At 40.6% G+C, this 26767-nt stretch overlaps 1 protein-coding gene across 1 annotated transcript in view; it reads left to right on the forward strand.

Annotated features, from left to right (window-relative positions):
- LOC129560175 (olfactory receptor 4A47-like) overlaps nt 1-12615 on the forward strand; it is a 28634-nt gene extending 16019 nt beyond the window's left edge. The window contains exon 2 of the mRNA XM_088844631.1: nt 12553-12615. Coding sequence (XP_088700757.1) covers nt 12553-12615 — 63 coding nt within the window. The remainder of the gene's footprint in view (nt 1-12552) is intronic.
- Nucleotides 12616-26767: the final 14152 nt, after the last annotated feature.

Consider the following 26767-nt stretch of genomic DNA (forward strand, 5'->3'; position numbering starts at 1 on the left):
TAGCAGCTCAGGTGACCAGGCATTTGGTGAGCGCGGTCACTGTGACTTATCACTTTCCTGGTCCCTGCCGCTCGGTTATCTGGGGGTACAACCGGCGCACTTTCTCAGGCAGATATCGACCGGCCCAAACCCAAGAAATCCTGGCCAGCAAGGAAGCCTGCCTGCAGCTTGGCATGGGAAGCCTCTCTGGGGCCGCGGCTGCCCCCGCCCTGGCGCTGGCTCCCCTGCCCGCCCGCCTCGGCGGGGGCTGGTGGAAGGTCTGCCCACTGCTGGCTCACTCTGCTCAGTGCCCGGTTCTGTGGGTGGGGCTGGCTTGCGGCTTTTTCACAGGCTTTTTCCAGCCCTCTCGCCCTTCAGCTGCAACCTCTGCTCTGGTATCTTAAGTTCGAGCCCTCAGTTTGCCCTGGGGCGTTCAAGCCCGGTTCTCCCTCTAAGCGCACAGCCGTTCTCCCTGTAAGCGCACAGCCGTTCTCCCTCTAAGCGCAGCTGCCGGGGCTCCCTCTAAGCGATGCTGCCGGCCCCTCCCTGCCCAGCCCCTGCCTCCTAGTGAGGGGCACGGGCGTCTGCGCCGCTTCTCTGCTGAGAGTTTCCTCTGGGCACTTAGTCTGTGAGTTTTAATTATTTATGTCTTTTGTCTCCCAGTTATGCGGCCTTCTGAGATTCCACTCGCCAGTGTTTCCAGGTGTTTGGAAACTTCTCTCTCTCTCTTTTTTTTTTTAAGCCTCCCTTCCCGGGAGGGAGCTCCGTCCCTCCTTCTTTTGTCTCTCTTTTTATCTTTTTATCTATTTCCTACCTCATTTCGAAGACTATGGGCTGCTTTTCTGAGTGCCTGATGTCCTCTGCCGGTATTCAAAAGTTTTTTTGTGGGATTTACTCAGCGTTCAAATGTTCTTTTGTTGATTTTGTTGGGGGGAAAGTGGTCGCCCCGTCCTATTCCTCTGCCATCTTCCCATGCTCCTCCAATTTTCTGAAATATTTAGAAGATTCTGTGAAGAAAATGGGCTGACATTGTCATGTGAAGTCAAATATATTTTTAGGAATAATGCAGATTTTTGTCCTTTGTGGTCACACTGGATTGAAGATATTTCTATGTTTTTATGAGATAGATGAAAAGGCTCCTTGCTGACTGCGAACAGGAATCCAAAAGGTAAATTTAAAACAGTTAATAGTAGAAGCCAGATTTTTCAGTTGCGTAAATTAATTTACTATGTAAGAAATTGCAAACTTGGATTTATAAGAATTGAAAAGTTGAAAACTTTTTTTCTGGAATCACCAGATTTTTGAAGTGAACTAGTTTAAAATTCAATTTCTCTCAATGAAAACTGTATGATTTTGAAAAAAATTAAATATCATAAGCCTGTTTCTTAAAAAAATGAAGTTAACAGTTTTTCTTACTATGAAGACTAAATTTTATACATTAAATGTGATTTTATAAGTGCACAGAGTACATGCACTTATACATATACATATGGAGATATAAAGCATCAGTGTAAGCATGGAGATTTGTTTATCCCTAAGGCTCATGGAGAAAGCAAGAGAGTTCGAGAGAAACATCTATTTCTGCTTCATTGACTATGCCAAAGCCTTTGACTGTGTGGATCACAATAAACTGTGAAACATTCTGAAAGAGATGTGAATCCCAGACCACCTGACCTGCCTTTTGAGAAACCTGTATGCAGGTCAGGAGGCTACAGTTAGAACTGGCCATGGAACAACAGACTGGTTCCAAATAGGAAAAGGAGTACGACAATGTTGTATATTGTCACTCTGCTTATTTAACTTATATGCAGACTACATCATGAGGAACGCTGGGCTGGAAGAAGCACAAACTGGAATCAAGATTGGCAGGAGAAATATCAATAGCCTCAGATATGCAGATGATATCACTCTTATGGCAGAAAGTGAAGAGGAACTCAAAAGCCTCTTGATGAAAGTGAAAGAGGAGAGTGAAAAGGTTGGCTTGAAGTTCAACATTCAGAAAACAAAGATCATGACATCTGGTCCCATCACTTCATGGGAAATAGATGGGGAAACAGTGTCAGACTATTTTTTTGGGCTCCAACATCACTGTGGATGGTGATTGCAGCCATGAAATTAAAAGACGCTTACTTCTTGGAAGGAAAGTTATGACCAACCTTGATAGCATATTAAAAAGCAGAGACATTAGTTTGCCAACAAAGGTCCGTCTAGTCAAGGCTATGTTTTTTCCCATGGTCATGTATGGATGTGAGAGTTGGACTGTGAAGAAAGTTGATCGCCAAAGAATCGATGCTTTTGAACTGTGGTGTTGGAGATGACTCTTGAGAGTCCCTTGGACTGCAAGGAGATCCAACCAGTCCATCCTAAAGGAGATCAATCCTGGGTGTTCATTGGAAGGACTGATGCTCCACACTGTTCTCCATAGTGGCTGTACTAGTTTACATTCCAACAGTGAAAGAGGGTTCCCTTTTTCCACACCCTCTCCAGCATTTATTGCTTGTAGACTTTTGGATAGCAGCCACTCTTACTGGCGTGAAATGATACCTGATTGTGGTTTTAATTTGCATTTCTCTGATTATGAGTGATGTTGAGCATCTTTTCATGTGTTTGTCAGCCATCTTTATGTCTTCTTTGGAGAAACGTCTGTTTAGTTCTTTAGCTCATTTTTTGATTGGGTCGTTTATTTTTCTGGAATTGAGCTGCAGGAGCTGCTTGTATATTTTGGAGATTAATCCTTTATCAGTTGCTTCATTTGCTATTATTTTCTCCCATTCTGAAGGCTGTCTTTTCACCTTACTTATAGTTTCCTTTGCTGTGCAGAAGCTTTTGATTTTAATTAGGTCCCATTTGTTTATTTTTGCTTTTATTTCCAATATTCTGGGAGGTGTGTCATGGAGGATCCTGCTGTGATTCATGTCGGAGAGTGTTTTGCCTATGTTCTCCTCTAGGAGTTTTATAGTTTCTGGTCTTCCATTTAGCTCTTTAATCCATTTTGAGTTTATTTTTGTGTATGGTGTTAGGGAGTGTTCTAGTTTCATTCTTTTAAAAGTGGCTGACTGGTTTTCCCAGCACCACTTGTTAAAGAGATTGTCTTTTCTCCATTGAATATTCTTGCTTCCTTTGTGAAAGATAAGGTGTCCATAGGTGCATGGATTTATCTCTGGGCTTTCTATTTTGTTCCATTGATCTATATTTGTACAATATTGTCTTGATAACTGTGGCTTTGTAGTAGAGCCTGAAGTCCAGCTGGTTGATTCCCCCAGTTCCATTCTTCTTTCTCAAGACTGCTTTGGCTATGCGAGGCTTTTTGTATTTCCATACAAATTGTGAAATTATTTGTTCTAGCTCTGTGAAAAACATCGTTGGTAGCTTAATAGGGATTGCACTGAACTTATAAATTACTTTAGGTAATATATTCATTTTTGCAATATTTATTCCTTAAAAATATTGGAAAAATATTTTATGCTTTAAAAAAATTATTTATTTAAAAAATATTTTATTCCTTAAAAAAATTTTAAAGAATAAAATATTCCTTAAAAATAAATTATTCCTTAAAAATAAATTATTCCTTATAAATATTCCTTAAAAAACTGGAAATAGAACTGCCATACGACCCAGCAATCCCACTCCTCGGCATACACACAAAGGAAACCAGAATTTAAAGAGACACATGTACCCCAATGTTCATCCCAGAACTGTTTATAATAGCCAGGACATGGAAGCAACCTAGATGTCCATCTGCAGACGAATGGATAAGAAAGCTGTGGTACATTTACACAATGGAATACTACTCAGTGATTAAAAAGAATACATTTGAATTAGTTCTAATGAGGTGGACGAAACTGGAGCCTATTATACAAAGTGGAGTAAGCCAAAAACAAAAACACCAATACAGTATACTAAGACATATATATGGAATATAGCAAGAGGATCACGATAACCCTGTATATGAGACAACAGCAGAGACTTGGATGTGTGGCGCAGTCTTTTGGACTCTGTGGAAGAGAGTGAGGGTGGGATAATTTGGGAGAATGGATTGAAACATTTATATTATCATATGTGAAACGAATCTGATGTGGTAGGGGGCTCCCCACCTCAACACTCTGTGGATTTAAGAGGCCGTTTCTTCCAAAGTGTATAAATTAGCCTGGGATAGAACCTGCACGCTGAATTTACTAATTAAGAAATGAGAAACCAGAACTATAAAGGTGGCAGAGAAATACAAGAAACTCTTCTTAAGTAATTTTTTTAAGTAATTTATTTTTTATTGGAGGCAAATTATTTTACAATATTATATTGCTTGGTTTTGCCATATATTGACATGAATTCACCCCGGGTTTACATAAGTTCCCCCTCCTGAATCCCCCTCCCACCTCCCTCCTCCCTTTATCCTCCCTCTGGGTCATCCCCGAACGCCAGCCCTGAGCATCCTATAACATGCATCGACCCTGAACTAGTGATTCGTTTCACATATGACAACTTACATGTTTCAATGCCATTCTCTCAAATCATCCCACCCTCACCCTCTCCCACAGAGTCCCAAAGACTGTTCTATATCTGTGTCTCTTTTGCTATCTCGTATACAGGGTTATCGTTTGCACCTTTCTAAATTCCATATATATGCGTTAGTGTTTTTCTTTCTGGCTTACTTCACTCTATAAAATAGGCTCCAGTTTCATCCACCTCATGAGAACTGATTCAAATGTATTCTTTTTAATGGCTGAATAATACTCCACTGTGTATATGTATCAAAGCTTTCTTATCCATTCGTCTGAAGATGGACATCTAGGTTACTTCCATGTCCTGGCTATTATAAACAGTGCTGCAATGAACATTGGAGTACACGTGTCTCTTTCAATTCTGGTTTCCTCGGTGTGTATGCCCAGGAGTGCGATTGCTGGATCATATGGCAGTTCTATTTCCAGTTTTTTGAGGAATCTCCACACTGTTCTCCATAGTGGCTGTACTAGTTTGCATTCCCACCAACAGTGTAAGAGGGTTCCTTTCTCCCCACATCCTCTCCAGCATGTATTGCATGTGGACTTTTGGATAGCAGCCATTCTGACTGGTGTGAAATGGTATCTCATTGTGGTTTTGGTTTGCATTTCTCTGATTATGAGGGATGTTGAGCATTTTTTCATGTGTTTATTAGCCATCTTTTTGTCTTCTTTGGAGAAATGTCTGTTTAGTTCTTTGGCCCATTTTTTGATTAGGTCACTTATTTTTCTGGAATTGAACTGCAGGAGCTGCTAGTATATTTTGGAGATTAATCCTTTATCAGTTGCTTCATTTGCTATTATTTTCTCCCATTCTGAAGGCTGTCTTTTCACCTTGTTTATAGTTTCCTTTGCTGTGCAGAAGCTTTTGATTTTAATTAGGTTCCATTTGTTTATTTTTGTTTTTATTTCCGATATTCTGCGAGGTGTGTCATGGAGGATCCTGCTGTGAATTATGTCGGAGAGTGTTTTGCCTATGTTCTCCTCTAGGAGTTTTATAGTTTCTGGTCTTACATTTAGCTCTTTAATCCATTTTGAGTTTATTTTTGTGTATGGTGTTAGGAAGTGTTCTAGTTTCATTCTTTTACAAGTGGTTGACCAGTTTTCCCAGCACCACTTGTTGACTAGATTGTCTTTTCTCCATTTTATATTCTTGCCTCATTTGTCAAAGATAAGGTGTCCATAGGTGCGTGGATGTATCTCTGGGTTTTCTATTTTGTTCCATTGATCTATATTTCTGTCTTTATGCCAGTACCATACTGTCTTGATGACTGTGGCTTTGTAGTAGAGCCTGAAGTCTGGCAGATTAATTCCCCCAGTTCCATTTTTCCTCCTCAAGATTGCTTTGGCTATTCGAGGTTTTTTGTATTTCCATACAAATTGTGAGATTATTTGTTCTAGTTCTGTGAAAAATATCGTTGGTAGCTTGATAGGGATTGCATTGAATGTATAAATTACTTTGGGTAGTATACTCATTTTCACAATATTTATTTTTCCAATCCATGAACATGGTATATTTCTCCATCTATTAGTGTCCTCTTTGATTACTTTCACTAGTGTTTTATAGTTTTCTATGTACAAGTCTTTTGTTTCCTTAGGTAGATATATTTCTAAGTATTTAATTCTTTTCGTTGCAACAGTGAATGGAATAGTTTCCTTAATTTCTTTCTATTTTCTCATTATTAGTGTATAGGAATGCAAGGGATTTCTGTGTGTTGATTTTATATCCTGCAACTTTACTGTATTCACTGATTAGCTCTAGTAGTTTTCTGGTAGAGACTTTAGGGTTTTCTGTGTAGAGGATGATGTCATCAGCGAACAGTGAAAGTTTTACTTCTTCTTTTCCAATTTGGATTCCTTTTATGTCTTTTTCTGCTCTGATTGCTGTGGCCAAAACTTCCAGAACTATGTTGTAGAGTAGTGGTGAGAGTGGGCACCCTTGTCTTGTTCCTGACTTGAGGGGAAATGCTTTCAGTTTTTCACCATTGAGGATAATGTTTGCTGTGGGTTTGTCATATATAGCTTTTATTATGTTGAGGTATGTCCCTTCTATTCCCACTTTCTGGAGGGTTTTTATCATAAATGGGTGTTGAATTTTGTCAAAGGCTTTCTCTGCATCTATTGAGATAATCATATGATTTTTATTTTTCAGCTTGTTAATGTGGTATATTACGTTGATTGATTTGCGGATATTGAAGAATCCTTGCATTCCTGGGATAAAGCCCACTTGGTCATGGTGTATGATCTTCTTAATGTGTTGTTGAATTCTGATTGCTAGAATTTTGTTCAGGATTTTTGCATCTATGTTCATCAGTGATATTGGCCTGTAGTTTTCTTTTTTTGTGGGATCTTTACCAGGTTTTAGGATTAGGGTGATAGTGGCCTCATAGAATGAGTTTGGAAGTTTTCCTTCCTCAGCAATTTTCTGAAAGAGTTTGAATAGAAAAGGTGTTATTTCTTCTCTAAATTTTTGGTAGAATTCGGCTGTGAAGCCGTCTGGACCTGGGCTTTTGTTTGCTGGAAGATTGCTGATTACAGCCTCTAGTTCCGTGCTTGTGATGGGTCTATTCAGATTTTCTATTTCTTCCTGGTTCAGTTTTGGAAAGTTGTACTTTTCTAGGAATTTGTCCATTTCTTCCAGGTTATTCATTTTATTGCCATATAATTGCTGATAGTATTCTCTAATAATCCTTTGTATTTCTGTGTTGTCAGTTGTGATCTCTCCATTTTCATTTCTAATTTTATTGATTTGGTTCTTTTCCCTTTGTTTCTTGATAAGTCTGGCGAGTGGTTTGTCAATTTTATTTACCTTCTCAAAGAACCAGCTTTTGGCTTTGTTGATTTTTGCTATGGTCTCTTTTGTTTCTTTTGCATTTACCTCTGCCCTAATTTTTACGATATCTTTCCTTCTACTGACCCTGGGGTTCTTCATTTCTTCCTTTTCTAATTGCTTTAGATGTAGAGTTAGGTTATTTAGTTGACTTTTTTCTTGTTTCTTGAGGTGTGCCTGTATTGCTATGAACTTCCCCCTTAGCACTGCTTTTACAGTGTCCCAGAGGTTTTGGGTTGTTGTGTTTTCATTTTCATTCATTTCTATGTATATTTTGATTTCTCTGTTGATTTCTTCTATGATTTGTTCCTTATTTAGCAGCGTGTTGTTCAGCCTCCATATGTTAGCATTTTTAATAATTTTTCTCCCATAATTCAGATCTAATCTTACTGCATTGTGGTTAGAAAAGATGCTTGGAATGATTTCAATTTTTTTGCATTTACCAAGGCTAGATTTATGGCCCAGGATGTGATCTATCCTGGAAAAGCTTCCGTGTGCGCTTTAGAAAAAGGCGAAATTCATTGATTTGGGGTGAAATGTCCTATAGAGATCTATTAGGTCTAACTGGTGTATTGTATCACTTAAAGTTTGTGTTTCCTTGTTAATTTTCTGTTTAGTTGATCTATCCATAGATGTAATTGGGGTATTAAAATCTCCCACTATTATTGCATTGTTTTTAATTTCCCCTTTCATACTTGTTAGTAATTGTCTTACATATTGCGGTGCTCCTATGTTGGGTGTATAAATATTTATAATTGTTATATCTTCATCTTGGATTGATCCTTTGATCATTATGTAGTTTCCTTCTTTTTCTCTTTTCACAGCCTTTGTTTTAAGGTCTATTTTATCTGATATGAGTATTGCCACTCCTGCTTTCTTTTGGTCTGTACTTGAATGGAATAGCTTTCTCCAGCCCTTCACTTTCAGTCCGTATGTGTCGCTCGTTTTGAGGTGGGTCTCTTGCAGACAACATATATGCAGGTCTTGTTTTTGTATCCATTCAGCCAGTCTTTGTCTTTTGGTTGGGGCATTCAACCCATTTATGTTTAAGGTGATTATTGATAAGTATGATATCGTAGCCATTTTATTTATTGTTTTGGGTTCAAGTTTATACACACTTTCTGTGTTTCCTGTCTAGAAAAGATCCTTTAGCATTTGTTGGAGAGCTGTTTTGGTAATGCTGAATTCTCTCAGCTTTTGCTTGTCTGTAAAGCTTTTGATTTCTCCTTCATATTTGAATGAGACCCTTACTGGGTACAGTAATCTGGGCTGTAGGTTATTTTCTTTCATAACTTCAAGTATGTCTTGCCATTCCCTCCTGGCCTGAAGAGTTTCTGTTGAAAGATCGGCTGTTATCCTTATGGGAATCCACTTGTGTGTTATTTGCTGTTTTTCCCTCGCTGCTTTTAATAGTTGTTCTTTGTGTTTGATCTTTGTTAATTTGATTAAGATGTGTCTTGGAGTATTTTGCCTTGGGTTTATCCTGTTGGGGACTCTCTGGGTTTCTTGAACTTGGGTGATTATTTCTTTCCCTATTTTAGGGAAGTTTTCAACTATTATCTCCTCAAGTATTCTCTCATGGTCTTTCTTTTTGTCTTCTTCTTCTGGGACTCCTATGATTCGAATGTTGGAGCGTTTAACATTGTCCCAGAGGTCTCTAATATTGTCCTCATTTCTTTTAATTCGTTTTTCTTTTTTCCTCTCTGTTTCATTTATTTCTACAATTCTATCTTCTAGCTCACTTATCCTGTCTTCTGCCTCTGTTATTCTACTGTTTGTTCCCTCCAGAATGTTTCTGATCTCATCTATTGCATTATTCATTGTATATTGACTCCGTTTTATTTTCTCTAAGTCCTTATTAAACCTTTCTTCCATCTTCTCAATCCTTTTCTCCAGGTTATTTATCTGTAACTCCATTTTGCTTTCAAGATTTTGAATCATTTTCACCACCAAAATTTGAAATTCTTTATCTGGTAGATTCCCTATACCTTCCTCTTTTGTTTGTGTTGGTGGGCATTTATCTTGTTCCTTTACTTGCTGGGTATTTCTCTGCCTCTTCATCTTGCTTATATTGCTTTGCTTGGGGTGGCCTTTCCCTCTTCTGGCCGTTTGTGGAGTTCTCTTTACTATGTAGTTTCCTCGCTGTGTGTGGTGTTGGACAGGTGACTTGTCAAGGTTCCCTGGCTATGGAAGCTTGTGTCGGTGTTCTGGTGGGTGGAGCTGGATTTCTTCTCTCTGGAGTGCAATGAAGTGTCCAGTAATGAGTTATGAGATGTCAGTGGGTTTGGAGTGACTTTGGGCAGCCTGTATATTGAAGCTTAGGGCTAGTTTCCTGTGTTAGTGGAGAATTTGCGTGGTATGTCTTGCTCTGGAACTTGTTGACCCTTGGGTGGTGCTTGGTTTTAGTGCAGGTATGGAGACGTTTGATGAGCTCCTATCGATTAATGTTCCCTGGAGTCAGCAGTTCTCTGGTGTTCTCAGGATTCGGGCTTAAGCCTCTTGCCTCTGGTTTTTGGTCTTATTCTTAGAGTAGCCTCTAGACGTCTCTATCTGTCGTTTCCAAGGTGGTTCCCTCTGTTTTAGCTTCTGTTTGCTGGTCTCTTCAGTGTCTAATTTCCGCCCTGATACTAGGGGGTGGGTGGACACTTTTTAAGGCTCAGTTGTTCAGTCCTGTTCTGGGAAGGGAGGAGCGCTGCAGACGAATGTCTCTGGCGTCTGTGGGGAGTGCTTGCAGCGTCTCGGTCACACTGGGTTTGCCCCTGCTCATAGCGCATGTGTTGTCCCAGTCTACACTGCATAGGCTCTAGGTTGCTCTGCCGGGAACTGTCCGAGGCTGGCGCCAGGTTGTATGCACTTCCCAGGTCTGAGCGATTCAAGTTCAGGTTCTCAGGTACTCCACAAAGGTGCAGACTTGGTTGAGCCTGCGTTTTGTGCCTTCCCTAGTCTGAGCAGCTCAGGGGACCAGGTGTTTGGTGAGCGCGGTCTCTGAGACTTATCGCCTCCCCAGTCCCCGCCACTCAGTTTTCTGGGTGTACAACCGGCGCACCTTCTCAGGGGGATATCGACCTGCCTGAGCCCAAGAAGTCCTGATTAGCAACAAGCCTGCCTGCGGTTTGGTATCGGATGCCTTTCTGGGGCCGCGGTTGACCCCTCCGGCTCTGGCTGACCTCTCTGCCTTTCTCCGTGGGGGATGGGGGATGGGCCGACCACAGCCGGCTCGCTCTGCTCAGTCCTTTGTTCTGTGAGCGGGGCTGGCCGAGTCTTAGGTTAGAGCTTTCCGCCTTTTCGTGGGGAAGCTATCCCAGTCTGCTTTGCTCTCCCGAGTTCTCTCGAATTGTTTTCACTGCATTCAAGCCCAGTCCTCTCTCTAAGCAGTTCAGCCGGCTCCTCCCTGCCCAGCCCCCACTTGCTAATGGTATATGCAGGCGTCTGCCCTACTTCTCCGCTGGGAGTTATCATTTGGTGGGTAATCTGTGGGTTTTAAAAAAATCTTAAAAAAAAAAAAAGAGGGTTATGTGGCCCTCTGAGATTCCAAGGCTCGCCACAGATTCGCCAGTGAGCGTGTTTCCTGGTGTTTGGAAACTTCTCTCTTTTTAAAGCCTCCCTTCCCAGGATGGAGCTCCGTCCTTACTTCTTTTGTCTCTCTTTTTATCTTTTATGTTTTTTCCTACCTCCTTTCGAAGACAATGGGCTGCTTTTCTGGGTGTCTGACGTCCTCTGCCAGTATTCAGAAGTTGTTTTGTGGACTTTACCCCGCGTTCAAATGTTCTTTTGATGAATTTGTAGGGGAGAGAGTGGTCTCGCTGTCCTATTCCTCCGTCATCTTGTTCGCCTCCCTTAAGTAATTTTTAAAAACTTTGAACAGAGTTACAGATTTTGCCATTTGTTATAAACTGGTATATGTAATTTAACCAGAACCATGAGAAAGTTGGTATTGTGTGAATTCTGAGGCACTTTCGACATGTTGTAGGAGTGATGTGGACTTTCTTGAGTTTTACACATTCATAAGTGAATGGTCTGTATCTCGTACCTTCATTGGTTTTCTGTGAGCTGTAGTTTCTGGGAAATGAGCAGGTCTCATATCTGTAACTCTTGTAGCCCAGTCATTCGTGTGCCTCCTTCATGAGGATTCAGTGTGGCTGTGGTGCTGTTATCCCTCTGATAGGAACTCTAACTCTAGGGAAAAAAAAAAAAAAGAAATTATTTCAGCTGTTATTTTCTCCATGTCTATAAAGAATAGAAAAAAGAACAATAAACCATCTAAACTCAGATCTACATAATAATGTGGAATTTAAATTCACTGACATGGAAATAGGAGAACAACAATCAGGATAAAGGTAGTTCAAAGATACACTTCTAGAATACAAAATAGAGTAACATCTTTTAAAATACACTTTGCACTTACGACAAACTAAAGTATCAACATTTTATTTGGCAGTAAATGGAACAGATTAGATAGTGATGATAGCAGTTAACATGTACAATTATTTTTAATGTTTTATTTACACATTTATTTTTCCATTGGTAATAATAATACAATATGTGCAATATGGAAAAACAAGCCTATATGTTACCCCCGCCCTGGGTTCTAATTATCTTTCCAGGGGCAACCACTGTTGTCAGTCCTTGTTCATGCTTTCAAAGATAGTCTCAAAGAATTTTCAGGTATGTATAAGCATATATGCATATACAGTTATCCACATATGCATGTTTAGACAGGCAAAATATAGCCCACTGTACATAGCATTCTGCATATTTATATATATTTAATTTGCAATATATCATGACATTTTCATATATGTAAATATGCAGCTTCTGTATTCTCTTTCATAGCTACATATGTCAGCATATATATGTATACTTGTGTATAATTGTACTATAGCTATTGTCAGCCTTATAATAATAAAGATTAAATAATACAAAAAAAAAAAAAAAAAAGGATGGACTGATGTTAAAGCTGAAACTCCAATACTTTGGCCACCTCATCCGAAGAGTTGACTCACTGAAAAAGACTCTCATGCTGGGAGGGATTGGGGGCAGGAGGAGAAGGGGATGACAGGATGAGATGGCTGGATGGCATCACCGACTCAATGGAGGTGAGTTTGAGTGAACTCCGGGAGTTGGTGATGGGCAGGGAGGCCTGGCGAGCTGTGATTCATGGGGTCGCAAAGAGTCGGACACAACTGAATGACTGAACGAACTGAACTGAAGACCTGCTAAAACATTCCCCACTGATGAAATATTGAGTGTGTTTTATACAATCATAACGCCCATGCTCAACCCATTAATCTACAATCTAAGAAATTCTGAGTTGACTAATGCTCTGAAGATGCGAGGAATTCCCCAGGTCGGTAGGTGCCCAGTATGCTACTGGAGCTCAGTGGAGAAATAACTATAGAAGGAATAAAGGGATGGAGCAAAAGCAAAACCAATACCCAGCTGTGGATGTGACCAGTGATAGAAGCAAGGTCCGATGCTGTAAAGAGCAATATTGCATAGGAACCTGGAATATTAGGTCCATGAATCAAGGCAAATTGGAAGTGGTCAAACAGGAGATGGCAAGAGTGAACGTTGACATTCTAGGAATCAGTGAATTAAAATGGACTGGAATGGGTGAATTTAACTCAGATGACCATTATATCTATTACTGTGGGCAGGAATCCCTTAGAAGAAATGGAGTAGCCATCATGGTCAACAAAAGTGTCCGAAATGCAGTACTTGGATGCAATCTTAAAAATGACAGGATGATTTCTGTTCGTTTCCAAGGCAAACCATTAAATATTACAGTAATCCAGGCCTATGCCCCAACCAGTAATGCTGAAGAAGCCGAAGTTAATCGCTTCTATGAAGACCTACAAGACCTTTTAGAACTAACACCCAAAAAAGATGTCCTTTTCATTATAGGGGACTGGAATGCAAAAATAGGAAGTCAAGAAACACCTGGAGTAACAGGCAAATTTGGCCTTGGAGCACGGAATGAAGCAGGGCAAAGGCTAATAGAGTTTTGTCAAGAGAATTCACTGGTCATAGCAAACACACTCTTCCAACAACACAAGAGAAGACTCTACACATGGACATCACCAGATGGTCAACACCGAAATCAGATTGATTATATTCTTTGCAACCAAAGATGGAGAAGCTGTATACAGTTAGTGAAAACAAGACCAGGAGCTGACTGTGGCTCAGATCATGAGCTCCTTATTGCGAAATTCAGACTTAAATTGGAGAAAGTAGGGAAAACCACTAGACCATTCAGATATGACCTCAATCAAATCCCTTATGATTATACAGTGGAAGTGAGAAATGGATTTAAGGAACTAGATCTGATTGATAGAGTGCCTGATGAACTCTAGACGGAGGTTCGTGACATTGTACAGGAGACAGGGACCAAGACCATCCCCATGGAAAAGAAATGCAAAAGAGCGAAACGGCTGTGTAAGGAGGCCTTACAAATAGCTGTGAAATGAAGAGAAGCGAAAAGCAAAGGAGAAAAGGAAAGATATAAGCATCTGAATGCAGAGTTCCAAAGAATAGCAAGGAGAGATAAGAAAGACTTCCTCAGTGATCAATGCAAAGAAATAGAGGAAAACAACAGAATAGGAAAAACAAGAGACCTCTTCAAGAAAATTAGAGATTCCAAGGGAACATTTCATGCAAAGATGGGCTCGATAAAGGACAGAAATGGTATGGACCTAACAGAAGCAGGAGATATTAAGAAGAGGTGGCAGGAATACACAGAAGAACTGTACAAAAAAGATCTTCGCGACCAAGATAGTCACGATGATGTGATCACTCACCTAGAGCCAGACATCTTGGAATGTGAAGTCAAGTGGGCCTTAGAAAGCATCACTACGAACAAAGCTAGTGGAGGTGATGGAATTCCAGTTGAGCTATTTCAAGTCTTGAAAGATGATGCTGTGAAAGTGCTGCACTCAATATGCCAGCAGATTTGGAAAACTCAGCAGTGGCCACAGGACTGGAAGAGGTCAGTCTTCATTCCAATCCCAAAGAAAGGCAATGCCAAAGAATGCTCAAACTACCACACAATTGCACTCATCTCACACGCAAGTAAAGTCATGCTCAAAATTCTCCAAGCCAGGCTTCAGCAGTATGTAAACCGTGAACTCCCAGATGTTCAAGCAGGTTTTAGAAAAGGCAGAGGCACCAGAGATCAAATTGCCAACATCCGCTGGATCATGGAGAAAGCAAGAGAGTTTCAGAAAAACATCTATTTCTGCTTTATTGACTATGCCAAAGCCTTTGACTGTGTGAATCACAATAAACTGTGGAACATTCTGAAAGAGATGGGAATCCCAGACCACCTGACCTGCCTCTTGAGAAACCTGTATGCAGGTCAGGAAGCAACTGTTAGAACTGGACATGGAACAACAGACTGGTTCCAAATAGGAAAAGGTGTACGTCGAGGTTGTATATTGTCACCTTGCTTATTTAACTTATATGCAGAGTACATCATGAGGAATGCTGGGCTGGAAGAAGCACAAGCTGGAATCAAGATTGCCGGGAGAAATATCAATAACCTCAGATATGCAGATGACACTACCCTTATGGCAGAAAGTGAAGAGGAACTCAAAAGCCTCTTGAGGAAAGTGAAAGAGGAGAGTGAAAATGTTGGCTTGAAGCTCAACATTCAGAAAACAAAGATCATGGCATCTGGTCCCATCACTTCATGGGAAATAGATGGAAAAACAGTGGAAACAGTGTCAGACTTTATTTTTTTGGGCTCCAAAATCACTGCAGATGCTGATTGCAGCCATGAAATTAAAAGACGCTTGCTCCTTGGAAGGAAAGTTATGACCAACCTTGATAGTATATTAAAAAGCAGAGACATTACTTTGCCAACCGTCTAGTCAAGGCAATGGTTTTTCCCGTGGTCATGTATGGATGTGAGAGTTGGACTGTGAAGAAGGCTGATCGCCGAAGAATCGATGCTTTTGAACTGTGGTGCTGGAGAAGACTCTTGATAGTCCCTTATACTGCAAGGAGATCCAACCAGTCCAGTCTAGAAGAGATCAATCCTGGATGTTCATTGGAGGGACTGATGCTAAAGCTGAAACTGCAATACTTTGGCCACCTCATGCGACGAGTTGACTCACTGGAAAAGACTCTGATGCTGGGAAAGGTTGGGGTCGGGAGGAGAAGGGGACGACAGAGAATGAGATGACTGGAGGGCATCACCGACTCTGTGGACATGAGTTTGAGTGTACTCTGGGTGTTGGTGATGGATAGGGAGGCCTGGCGTGCTGTGATTCATGGGGTCGCAGAGAGTCGGACATGACTGAGCGACTGAACTGAACTGATGAAGATGCTCTGGAGAAGAAATATTGTATCTCATATTAATTAAATGCATCTCCATCATGAAGGGAGTCATTTGACATCAGTTTTCATTTCTTTGAATGCAGAAACTATTGTGAATTTGACTCTGATTCCTCTTTCTTCTAGAAAATTTTTATAACTATCGTTAAATAATATAATCATACAACTGTGCTATTCGTAACATTTTGCTCTATAATGCAATGTAAGGTCCATAATTCTTATCAACATACCTAGAAAATTGTAATGCTTACACAGCAAGGCATTAATAATAAATAAATATTTTTTCAAGAAGGGGAACACATGTACACCCAGGTGGATTCATGTCAATGTATGGCAAAACCAACGATATAATATTGTAAAGTAATTAGCCTCCAATAAAAAATTAAAAATAAATAAATAAATGATTTAATGAGGAAAGTATTATACATAAAAATTTTTACTTTAATGCTTTTACTATTTATAAGAAAATGTAGTAAAATAGATAATAATAAAAGTATAAAAGACATCCAAACTATATGGGATGCTGTGTTGAATAAATTTCCTACTTTCCTTCAGCATTTTCTAGGCCTCATATTCAGAGACTGGCCCAAATTTGTTTCTTCGTTTTCATCTGGGAATAATCTGTGTAAATGCAAATATATATGCCATATGTATGTTTGTTCTTTTTTATGTATGTAGCACTTGCTTTTAGTGTGCAACATCTTAAAAAAATCTCCATATCAATCCATATATGTCTTTTAATTTTTCTCATCCTGCACAATACTCCTAATAAACATAAAGTTAGTATGTTGTTTCCTCTTCATGTGGTTCATAAATTTTTTTATGGTAAATATTTTTCCAACAAATATATATTTTTGAATTGTGCAGATATTATTGAGGGCTTGGGCTCAGTCTCTTTTCAGGGAATTAGAATTCAACAAGCTACAGAGATTGGAGCACGGGAAGATGGTGGAGGAATAGGATGGGGCGACCACTTTCTCCCCCACTAAATCAACAAAAGAACATTTGAACGCTGAGTAAATCCCACAAAAGAACTTCTGAATAGCGGCAGAGGACATCAGGCACTCAGAAAAGCAGCCCATGTTGAAAAGAGGTAGGAAATAGATAAAAAGATAAAAAGAGAGACAAAAGAGGGAGGGACGGAGCTCTGTCCTGGGAAGGGAGGCTTAAAAAAAAAAAGAGAAGTTTCCAAACACCTGGAAACACTGGCGACTGGAATTTCCGAGGGCCGCAGCACAACTGGGAGACAAAAGACATAAATAATTAAAACTCACAGACTAAGTGCCCAGAGGAAACTCTCAGCAGAGAAGCAGCGCAGATGCCCGCACCCCTCACTAGCAGGCGGGGGCTGGGCAGGGAGGCGTCCGCAGCGGCACTTAGAGGGAGAACGAGGTTTGAATGCCCCAGGGCAAACTGAGGGCTCGAACTTAAGATACCAAAGCAGAAGTTACAGCTAAAAGGCGAAAAGGCTAGGAAAAGCCTGCAAAAAGCCCCAAACCAGGACTCTGCCAGCCTCGCCCACAGAACAGGCCACTGAGCAGAGCGAGATGGCAGTGGGCAGCCCATTCGCCAGCCCCCACCGACGCGGGCAGAGAGGGCAGCCAGCGTCGGGGCGGGGGCAGCCGCGCCCCCAGAGAGGCTTCCCGTGCCAAGCTGCAGGCAGGCTTCCTTACTGGCCAGGACTTCTTGGGTTCGGGCTGGTCGATATCCGCCTGAGAAAGTGCGCCGGTTGTACTCCCAGAAAACCGAGCAGCAGGGACTGGGAAGGCGTTTAATCGCAGCTACCACGCTCGCCAAATGCCTGGTCACCTGAGCTGCTAGAACCGGGGAAGGCACAAAACGCAGGCCCAGCCAAGTCTGCACCTTTGTAGAGTACCCGATGACCTGAACCTGAGCCGCTCAGACCTGGGAAGTGCATGCAACCCAGCGCCAGCCATGGACAGCTCCCAAAAGAGCAACCTAGAGCCTAAGCAGCATAAACAGGGAAAGCACACACGCCTTGAGTGGGAGCATTCCCAGTGTAGCCGAGACACTGCGAGCACTCCCCACAGACGCCAGGGATATTTGTTAGCTCTTCCTCCCTTCCCATAGCAAGACTGAATAGGTGAGCCAGGGGAAAAAAAAAAAAAAAGTGTCCACCACCACATCCTGGTGTCAGGACGGGAATTAGACACTGAGGAGACCAGAAAACAGAAGAGCTTTTTCAACAGAAGGAACTGCCTTGGAAGTAACAGAGGGAGAAGCCTTGAGCATACTGCAAGAATAAGACTGAAAACCAGAGGGAGAGGCTTAAGGCCAAATCCTGAGAACACCAGAGATCTCCTGTTGCAGAGAACATTCATTGATAGGTACTCATCAAAGGCCTCCATACATACACTGAAACCAGGCACCACCCAAGGGTCAACAAGTTTCAGTGAAAGACATACTACGGAAACTATCCAGCAAAACAGGAGAATAGCACTGAGCTTCAATATACAGGCTGCCCAAAGCCACTCCAAACCCACTGACATCTCAACTCATTACTGGACACTTTTTTTGCACTCCAGAGAGAAGAAATCCAGCTCCACCCACCAGAACATAGACACAAGCTTCCCTAACCAGGGAACCTTGACAAGTCACCCATCCAACCCCACACACAACGAGGTAACTACATAATAAAGAGAACTCCACAAACTGCCAAAAGACAGAAAGGCCACCCCGAACACAGCAACATAAGCAAGATGAACAGGCAGAGAAATACCCAGCAAGTAAAGGAACAGGATAAATGCCCATCAACACAAACAAAAGAGGAAGATATAGGGGAACCTACCCGATAAAGAATTTCGAGTTTTAATTGTGAAAATGATTCAAAATCTGGAAAGCAAAATGGAGTTACAGATAAATAAACTGGAGAAAAGGATTGAGAAGATGCAAGAAATGTTTAATAAGGAATTAGAGAAAATAAAAAAGAGTCAATATACAATGAATAATGCAATAGATGAGATCAGAAACACTCTGGAGGGAACAAACAGTAGAATAATGAAGGCAGAAGACAGGATAAGCGAGCTAGAAGATAGAATTGTAGAAATAAACGAAACAAAGATGGAAAAAGAAAAAAGAATTAAAAGAAATGAGGACAATATTAGAGACATATGGGACAATATTAAACGCCCCAACATTCGAATCCTAGGAGTCCCAAAAGAAGAAGACAAAAAGAAAGACCATGAGAGGATACTTGAGGAGATAATATTTGAAAATTTCCCTAAAATGGGGAAGGAAATAATCACCGAAGTCCAAGAAACACAGAGAGTCCCCAACAGGATAAACCCAAGGCAAAATACCCCAAGGCACATATTAATCAAATTAACAAAGATCAAACACAAAGAACAAATATTAAAAGCAGCAAGGGAAAAAGAACAAATAACACACAAGGAGATCCCCATAAGGAAAACAGCTGATTTTTCAGCAGAAACTCTTCAGGCCAGGAAGGAATGGCAGTTCAGTTCAGTTCAGTCGCGCAGTCGTGTCCGACTCTCCGCGACCCCATGAATCACAGCACGCCAGGCCTCCCTGTCCATCACCAACTCCCGGAGTACACTCAAACTCATGTCCACAGAGTCGGTGATGCCATCCAGCCATCTCATTCTCCGTCGTCCCCTTCTCCTCCCGCCCCCAACCTTTCCCAGCATCAGAGTCTTTTCCAGTGAGTCAGCTCGTCTCATGAGGTGGCCAAAGTATTGGAGTTTCAGCTTTAGCATCAGTCCCTCCAATGAACATCCAGGATTGATCTCCTCTAGAATGGACTGGTTGGATCTCCTTGCAGTATAAGGGACTCTCAAGAGTCTTCTCCAACACCACAGTTCAAAAGCATCGATTCTTCGGCGATCAGCTTTCTTCACAGTCCAACTCTCACATCCATACATGACCACGGGAAAAACCATTGCCTTGACTAGACGGACCTTGGTCGGCAAAGTAATGTCTCTGCTTTTTAATATACTATCAAGGTTGGTCATAACTTTCCTTCCAAGGAGCAAGCGTCTTTTAATTTCATGGCTGCAATCAGCATCTGCAGTGATTTTGGAGCCCAAAAAAACAAAGTCTGACACTGTTTCCACTGTTTTTCCATCTATTTCCCATGAAGTGATGGGACCAGATGCCATGATCTTTGTTTTCTGAATGTTGAGCTTCAAGCCAACCTTTTCACTCTCCTCTTTCACTTTCATCAAGAGGCTTTTGAGAGGCAGGAATACACAGAAGAACTGTACAAAAAAGATCTTCACGACCAAGATAGTCACGATAATGTGATCACCGACCTAGAGCCAGACATCTTGGAATGTGAAGTCAAGTGGGCCTTAGAAAGCATCACTACGAACAAAGCTAGTGGAGGTGATGGAATTCCAGTTGAGCTATTTCAAGTCTTGAAAGATGATGCTGTGAAAGTGCTGCACTCAATATGCCAGCAGATTTGGAAAACTCAGCAGTGGCCACAGGACTGGAAAAGGTCAGTCTTCATTCCAATCCCAAAGAAAGGCAATGCCAAAGAATGCTCAAACTACCGCACAATTGCACTCATCTCACACGCTAGTAAAGTCATGCTCAAAATTCTCCAAGCCAGGCTTCAGCAGTATGTAAACCGTGAACTCCCAGATGTTCAAGCAGGTTTTAGAAAAGGCAGAGGCACCAGAGATCAAATTGCCAACATCCGCTGGATCATGGAGAAAGCAAGAGAGTTTCAGAAAAACATCTATTTCTGCTTCATTGACTATGCCAAAGCCTTTGACTGTGTGGATCACAATAAACTGTGGAACATTCTGAAAGAGATGGGAATCCCAGACCACCTGACCTGCCTCTTGAGAAACCTGTATGCAGGTCAGGAAGCAACAGTTAGAACTGGACATGGAACAACAGACTGGTTCCAAATAGGAAAAGGTGTACGTCAAGGTTGTATATTGTCACCTTGCTTATTTAACTTATATGCAGAGTACATCATGAGGAATGCTGGGCTGGAAGAAGCACAAGCTGGAATCAAGATTGCTGGGAGAAATATCAATAACCTCAGATATGCAGATGACACTACCCTTATGGCAGAAAGTGAAGAGGAACTCAAAAGGAATGGCAAGACATACTTAAAATGAGGAAAGAAAATAACCTTCAGCCCATATTACTGTACCCAGCAAGGGTCTCATTCAAATATGAAGGAGAAATCAAAAGCTTTATAGACAAGCAAAAGCTGAGAGAATTCAGCATCACCAAACCAGCTCTCCAACAAATACTAAAGGATCTTCTCTAGACAGGAAACACAGAAAGGGTATATAAACTCGAACCGAAAACAATAAAGAAAATGGCAACGTGATCACACTTACCAATAATCATCTTAAATGTAAATGGGTTGAATGCCCCAACCAAAAGACAAAGGCTGGCTGAATGGATACAAAAACAAGACCCCCATATATGTTGTCTACAAGAGACCCACCTCAAATCGAGGGGCACAAACAGACTGAAAGTGAAGGGCTGGAGAAAGCTATTCCACACAAATAGAGACCAAAAGAAAGCAGGAGTTCAGTTCAGTTCAGTTCAGTTCAGTCGCTCAGTAGTGTCCGACTCTTTGCGACCCCATGAATCACAGCACGCCAGGCCTCCCTGTCCATCACCAACTCCCGGAGTTCACTCAAACTCATGTCCACAGAGTCGGTGATGCCATCCAGCCATCTCAGTCTTGGTCGTCCCCTTCTCCTCCCGCCCCCAACCTTTCCCAGCATCAGAGTCTTTTCCAGTGAGTCAACTCGTCACATGAGTTGGCCAAAGTATTGCAGTTTCAGCTTTAGCATCAGTCCTTCCAATGAATACCCAGGATTGATCTCTTCTAGACTGGACTGGTTGGATCTCCTTGCGATAAGCAGGAGTAGCAATACTCATATCAGATAAAATAGATTTTAAAACCAAGGCTGTGAAAAGAGACAAAGAAGGAAACTACATAATGATCAAAGGATCAATCCAAGATGAAGATATAACAATTATAAATATTTATGTACCCAACATAGGAGCACCGCAATATGTAAGACAATTACTAAAAAGTATGAAAGGGGAAATTAACAATAACACAATAATAGTGGGAGACTTTAATACCCCACTTACATCTATGGATAGATTAACTAAACAGAAAATTAACAAGGAAACACAAACTTTGAATGATACAATAGACCCATTAGACCTAATAGATCTCTATAGGACATTTCACCCCAAAACAATGAATTTCACCTTTTTGTCAAGCGCACATGGAACCTCTTCCAGGATAGATCACATCCTGGGCCATAAATCTAGCCTTGACAAATTCAAAAAAATTGAAATCATTCCAAGCATCTTTTCTGACCACAATGCAGTAAGATTAGATCTCAATTACAGGTGAAAAACTATTAAAAATGCTAACATATGGAGGCTGAAAAACACGCTGCTGAATAAGGAACAAATCATAGAAGAAATCAATAGAGAAATCAAAATATGCATAGAAATGAATGAAAATGAAAACACAACAACCCAAAACCTCTGGGATACTGTAAAAGCAGTGCTAAGGGGGAAGTTCATAGCAATACAGGCACACCTCAAGAAACAAGAAAAAAGTCAACTAAATAACCTAACTCTACATCTAAAGCAATTAGAAAAGGAAGAAATGAAGAACCCCAGGGTCAGTAGAAGGAAAGAAATCGTAAAAATTAGGCAGAGGTAAATGCAAAAGAAACAAAAGAGACCATAGCAAAAATCAACAAAGCCAAAAGCTGGTTCTTTGAGAAGATAAATAAAATTTACAAACCACTAGCCAGACTTATCAAGAAACAAAGGGAGAAGTACCAAATCAATAAAATTAGAAATGAAAATGGAGAGATCACAACTGACAACACAGAAATACAAAGGATTATTAGAGAATACTATCAGCAATTATATGGCAATAAAATGAATAACCTGGAAGAAATGGACAAATTCCTAGAAAAGTACACCTTGCCAAAACTGAACCAGGAAGAAACAGAAAATCTGAACAGATCCATCACAAGCACGGAACTAGAGGAAGTAATCATAAATCTTCCAGCAAACAAAAGCCCAGGTCCAGACGGCTTCACAGCTAAATTCTACCAAAAATTTAGAGAAGACCTAACACCTATTCTACTCAAACTCTTCCAGAAATTTGCTGAGGAAGGGAAACTTCCAAACTCATTCTATGAGTCCACTATCACCCTAATCCCAAAACCTCATAAAGATCCCACAAAAAAAGAAAACTACAAGCCAATATCACTGATGAACATAGATGCAAAAATCCTGAATAAAATTCTAGCAATCAGAATCCAACAACCCATTAAGAAGGTCAAACATCATGACCAAGTGGGCTTTATCCCAGGAATGCAAGGATTCTTCAATATCCGCAAATCAATCAACGTAATACACCACATTAACAAACTGAAAAATAAAAATCATATGATTATCTCAATAGCTGCAGAGAAAGCCTTTGACAAAATACAACATCCATTTAAGGCAAAAAACTCTCCAGAAAGTGGGAAGAGAAGGGACACATCTCAACATAATAAAAGCTATATATGACAAACCCACAGCAAACAAATCCTCAATGGTGAAAAACTGAAAGCATTTCCCCTCAAGTCAGGAACAAGACAAGGCTGCCCACTCTCACCACTACTATTCAACATAGTTCTGGAAGTTTTGGCCACAGCAATCAGAGCAGAAAAAGACATAAAAGGAATCCAAATTGGAAAAGAAGAAGTAAAACTTTCACTGTTCGCTGATGTCATGATCCTCTACACAGAAAACCCTAAAGACTCTACCAGAAAACTACTAGAGTTAATCAGTGAATACAGTAAAGTTGCAGGATATAAAATCAACACACAGAAATCCCTTGCATTCCTATACACTAATAATGAGAAAATAGAAAGAAATTAAGGAAACTATTCCATTCACTGTTGCAACGAAAAGAATTAAATACTTAGGAATATATCTACCTAAGGAAACAAAAGACTTGTAAGTAGAAAACTATAAAACACTAGTTAAAGTAATCAAAGAGGACATTAATAGATGGAGAAATATACCGTGTTCATGGATTGGAAGAATAAATATTGTGAAAATGAGTATACTACCCAAAGTAATTTATACATTCAATGCAATCCCTATCAAGCTACCAACGATATTTTTCACAGAACTAGAACAAATAATCTCACAATTTGCATGGAAATACAAAAAACCTTGAATAGACAAAGCAATCTTGAAGAAGAAAAATGGAACTGGAGGAATTAACCTGCCAGACTTCAGGCTCTACTACAAAGCCACAGTCATCAAGACACTATGGTGCTGGCATCAAGACAGAAATATAGATCAGTGGAACAAAATAGAAAGCCCAGAGATACATCCACACACCTATGGACACCTTATCTTCGACAAAGGAGGCAAGAATATAAAATGGACGAAAGACAGTCTCTTTAACAAGTGGTGCTGGGAAAACTGGTCAGCCACTTGTAAAAGAATGAAACTAGAACACTTCCTAACACCATACACCAAAATAAACTCAAAATGGATTAAAGAGCTAAATGTAAGACCATATTCTATAAAACTCCCAGAGGAGAACGTAGGCAAAACACTCTCCGACATAATTCACAGCTGGATCCTCCAAGATCCACCTCCCAGAATATTGGAAATAAAAGCAAAAATAAACAAATGGGACCTAATTAAAATCAAAAGCTTCTGCACAGCAAAGGAAACTATAAACAAGGTGAAAAGACAGCCTTCAGAATGGGAGAAATTAATAGCAAATGAAGCAACTGATAAAGGATTAATCTCCAAAATAAACAAGCAGCTCCCGCAGCTCAATTCCAGAAAAATAAGTGACCTAATCAAAAAATGGGCCAAAGAACTAAACAGACATTTCTCTAAAGAAGACAAAAAGATGGCTAACAAACACATGAAAAAATGCTCAACATCCCTCATAATCAGAGAAATGCAAATCAAAACCACAAGGAGATACCATTTCACACCAGTCAGAATGGCTGCTATCCAAAAGTCTACATGCAATAAATGCTGGAGGGGGTGTGGAGAAAAGGGAACCCTCTTACACTGCTGGTGGGAAAGCACACTAGTACAGCCACTATGGAGAACAGTGTGGAGATTCCTCAAAAAACTGTAAATGGAACTGCGATATGATCCAGCAATTGCACTCCTGGGCATACATACCAAAGAAACCAGAATTGAAAGAGACACATGTACTCAAATGTTCATGGCAGCACTGTTTATAATAGCGAGGACATGGAGGCAACCTAGATGTCCATCTGCAGAAGAATGGATAAGAAAGCTTTGGTACATATACACAATGGAGTATTTTTCAGCCATCAAAAAGAATGCATTTGAATCAGTTTTAATGAAGTGGATGAAATTGGAGCCTATTGTACAGAGTGAAGTAAGCCAGAAAGAAAAACATCAATACATTATACTAACGCATATATATGGAATTTAGAAAGATGGTAACCTTAACCCTGTATACGAGACTGCAAAACAGACATAGGTATATAGAACAGTCTTTGGGACTCTGTGGAGAGAGTGAAGGTGGAATGATTGGGGAGATCGGCATTGTAGCATGTATATTATCATATGTGACCAGTCCAGGTTCTACGCATGATACAGGATGCTTGGGGCTGATGCACGGGGATGACCTGGAGGGAGGATATGGGGAAGAGGGAGGTGGGAGGGGGGTTCAAGAAAGGGAACACATGTACACCCGGGGCGGATTCGTGTCAATGTATGGCAAAACCAACCAATATATTAATGTAAGGTAATTTGCCTCCAATAAAATAAATTAAAAAACAAAACAAAACAAAACAAGCCACAGACAGAGCAAACCGTCCCTGCACCAAACTAAAAGCAAACAAAAGCAGACTCATTAACAAAACTCAAAAACCTTGTTAGGTACAGTTCTAGAGATTTGGGGTGGTGGTGGAAATATAAACATATTTATTAGGTTTGTTCAAAATTAATTGTGGTATCTTCATTGTTAACATTTGCCATTTGATATTGGAATGCATTCTTAAATGTGGTTAAGTTATATGCATCATTTTAATGCACATTTTTCATTTTATGATTTTGCTAATAACCTATTACTTGCTCTGTATTTTATATTTCAGACTGGAGAAATATTGTTAGACAGAAAGCAAATTCAAGCGATTTTCTTATTCAAATTCAAAATGGTAGTTAAAGCAGCAGGGACCATTCACAGCTCAACAATGCATCTGACCCAGTAACTGCTAATGAACAGTTCCAGTTCAGTGGAGTGCAGTGGTCGTTCAAGAAGTTTTGCAAAGGAAATGAGTCTTGAAGATGAGGAGCTTAGTGGCTGGCCATCAGAAGTTGACAAAGACCAATCAAAAGCAATCATTGAAGCTGATCCTCTTATAATTACATGAGAATTTGCTGAAGAATTCAAAATCAACCATTCAATAGTTATTCAGCATTTGGCGCAAATTGGAAAGGTGAAATTGGACTAAAAAGAAGTTCCAAAACACTTCCCAAAGCCAAACTTGCACCAAAAAAAGGTCATGGTCAGTGTTTGGTGGTCTGCTGCTGGTCTGATCCACTACAGTTTTCTGAACCCCAGTGAAATCATTACATCTGAGAAGCATGCTCAGCAAATCAATGAAGTAAATTGAAATGAAGTGTTCAGTCATGTCAGACTCTTTGCAGTCCCATGAACTGTAGCCTGCTGGGCTCTTCTGTCCATGGGATTCTCTAGGAAAGAATACTGGAGTGGGTTGCCATTCTCTTCTCCAGGGGATCTTCCCAACCCAGGGATTGAACCTGGGTCTTCTGCACTGCAGGCAGATTCTTTAGTGTCTGAGCCACCAGAGAAGTCCCAGCAAATCAATGTGATGCCTCCAAAACTGCAATGCCTGCAGCCAGTATCGGTCAACAGAAGGGGCCCAATTCTTCTTCAGGATAAATGATCAACTGCACCTCACAAATACAATTCTTCAAAAGTTGAACAAACAGTTCTATGAAGTTTTGCATCATCTGCTATGTTCAACCTGACCTTTCGCCAAGTGACTACCACTACTTAAAGCATATCAACAACTTTTTCAGGGAAAACACTTCCACAACCAGCAGGAGGCAG

The sequence above is a fragment of the Moschus berezovskii genome, chromosome 16, assembly GCF_049115385.1.
Source record: "Moschus berezovskii isolate FMDL1 chromosome 16, NW_MosBer_1.0, whole genome shotgun sequence".
Classification (NCBI taxonomy): domain Eukaryota; kingdom Metazoa; phylum Chordata; class Mammalia; order Artiodactyla; family Moschidae; genus Moschus; species Moschus berezovskii.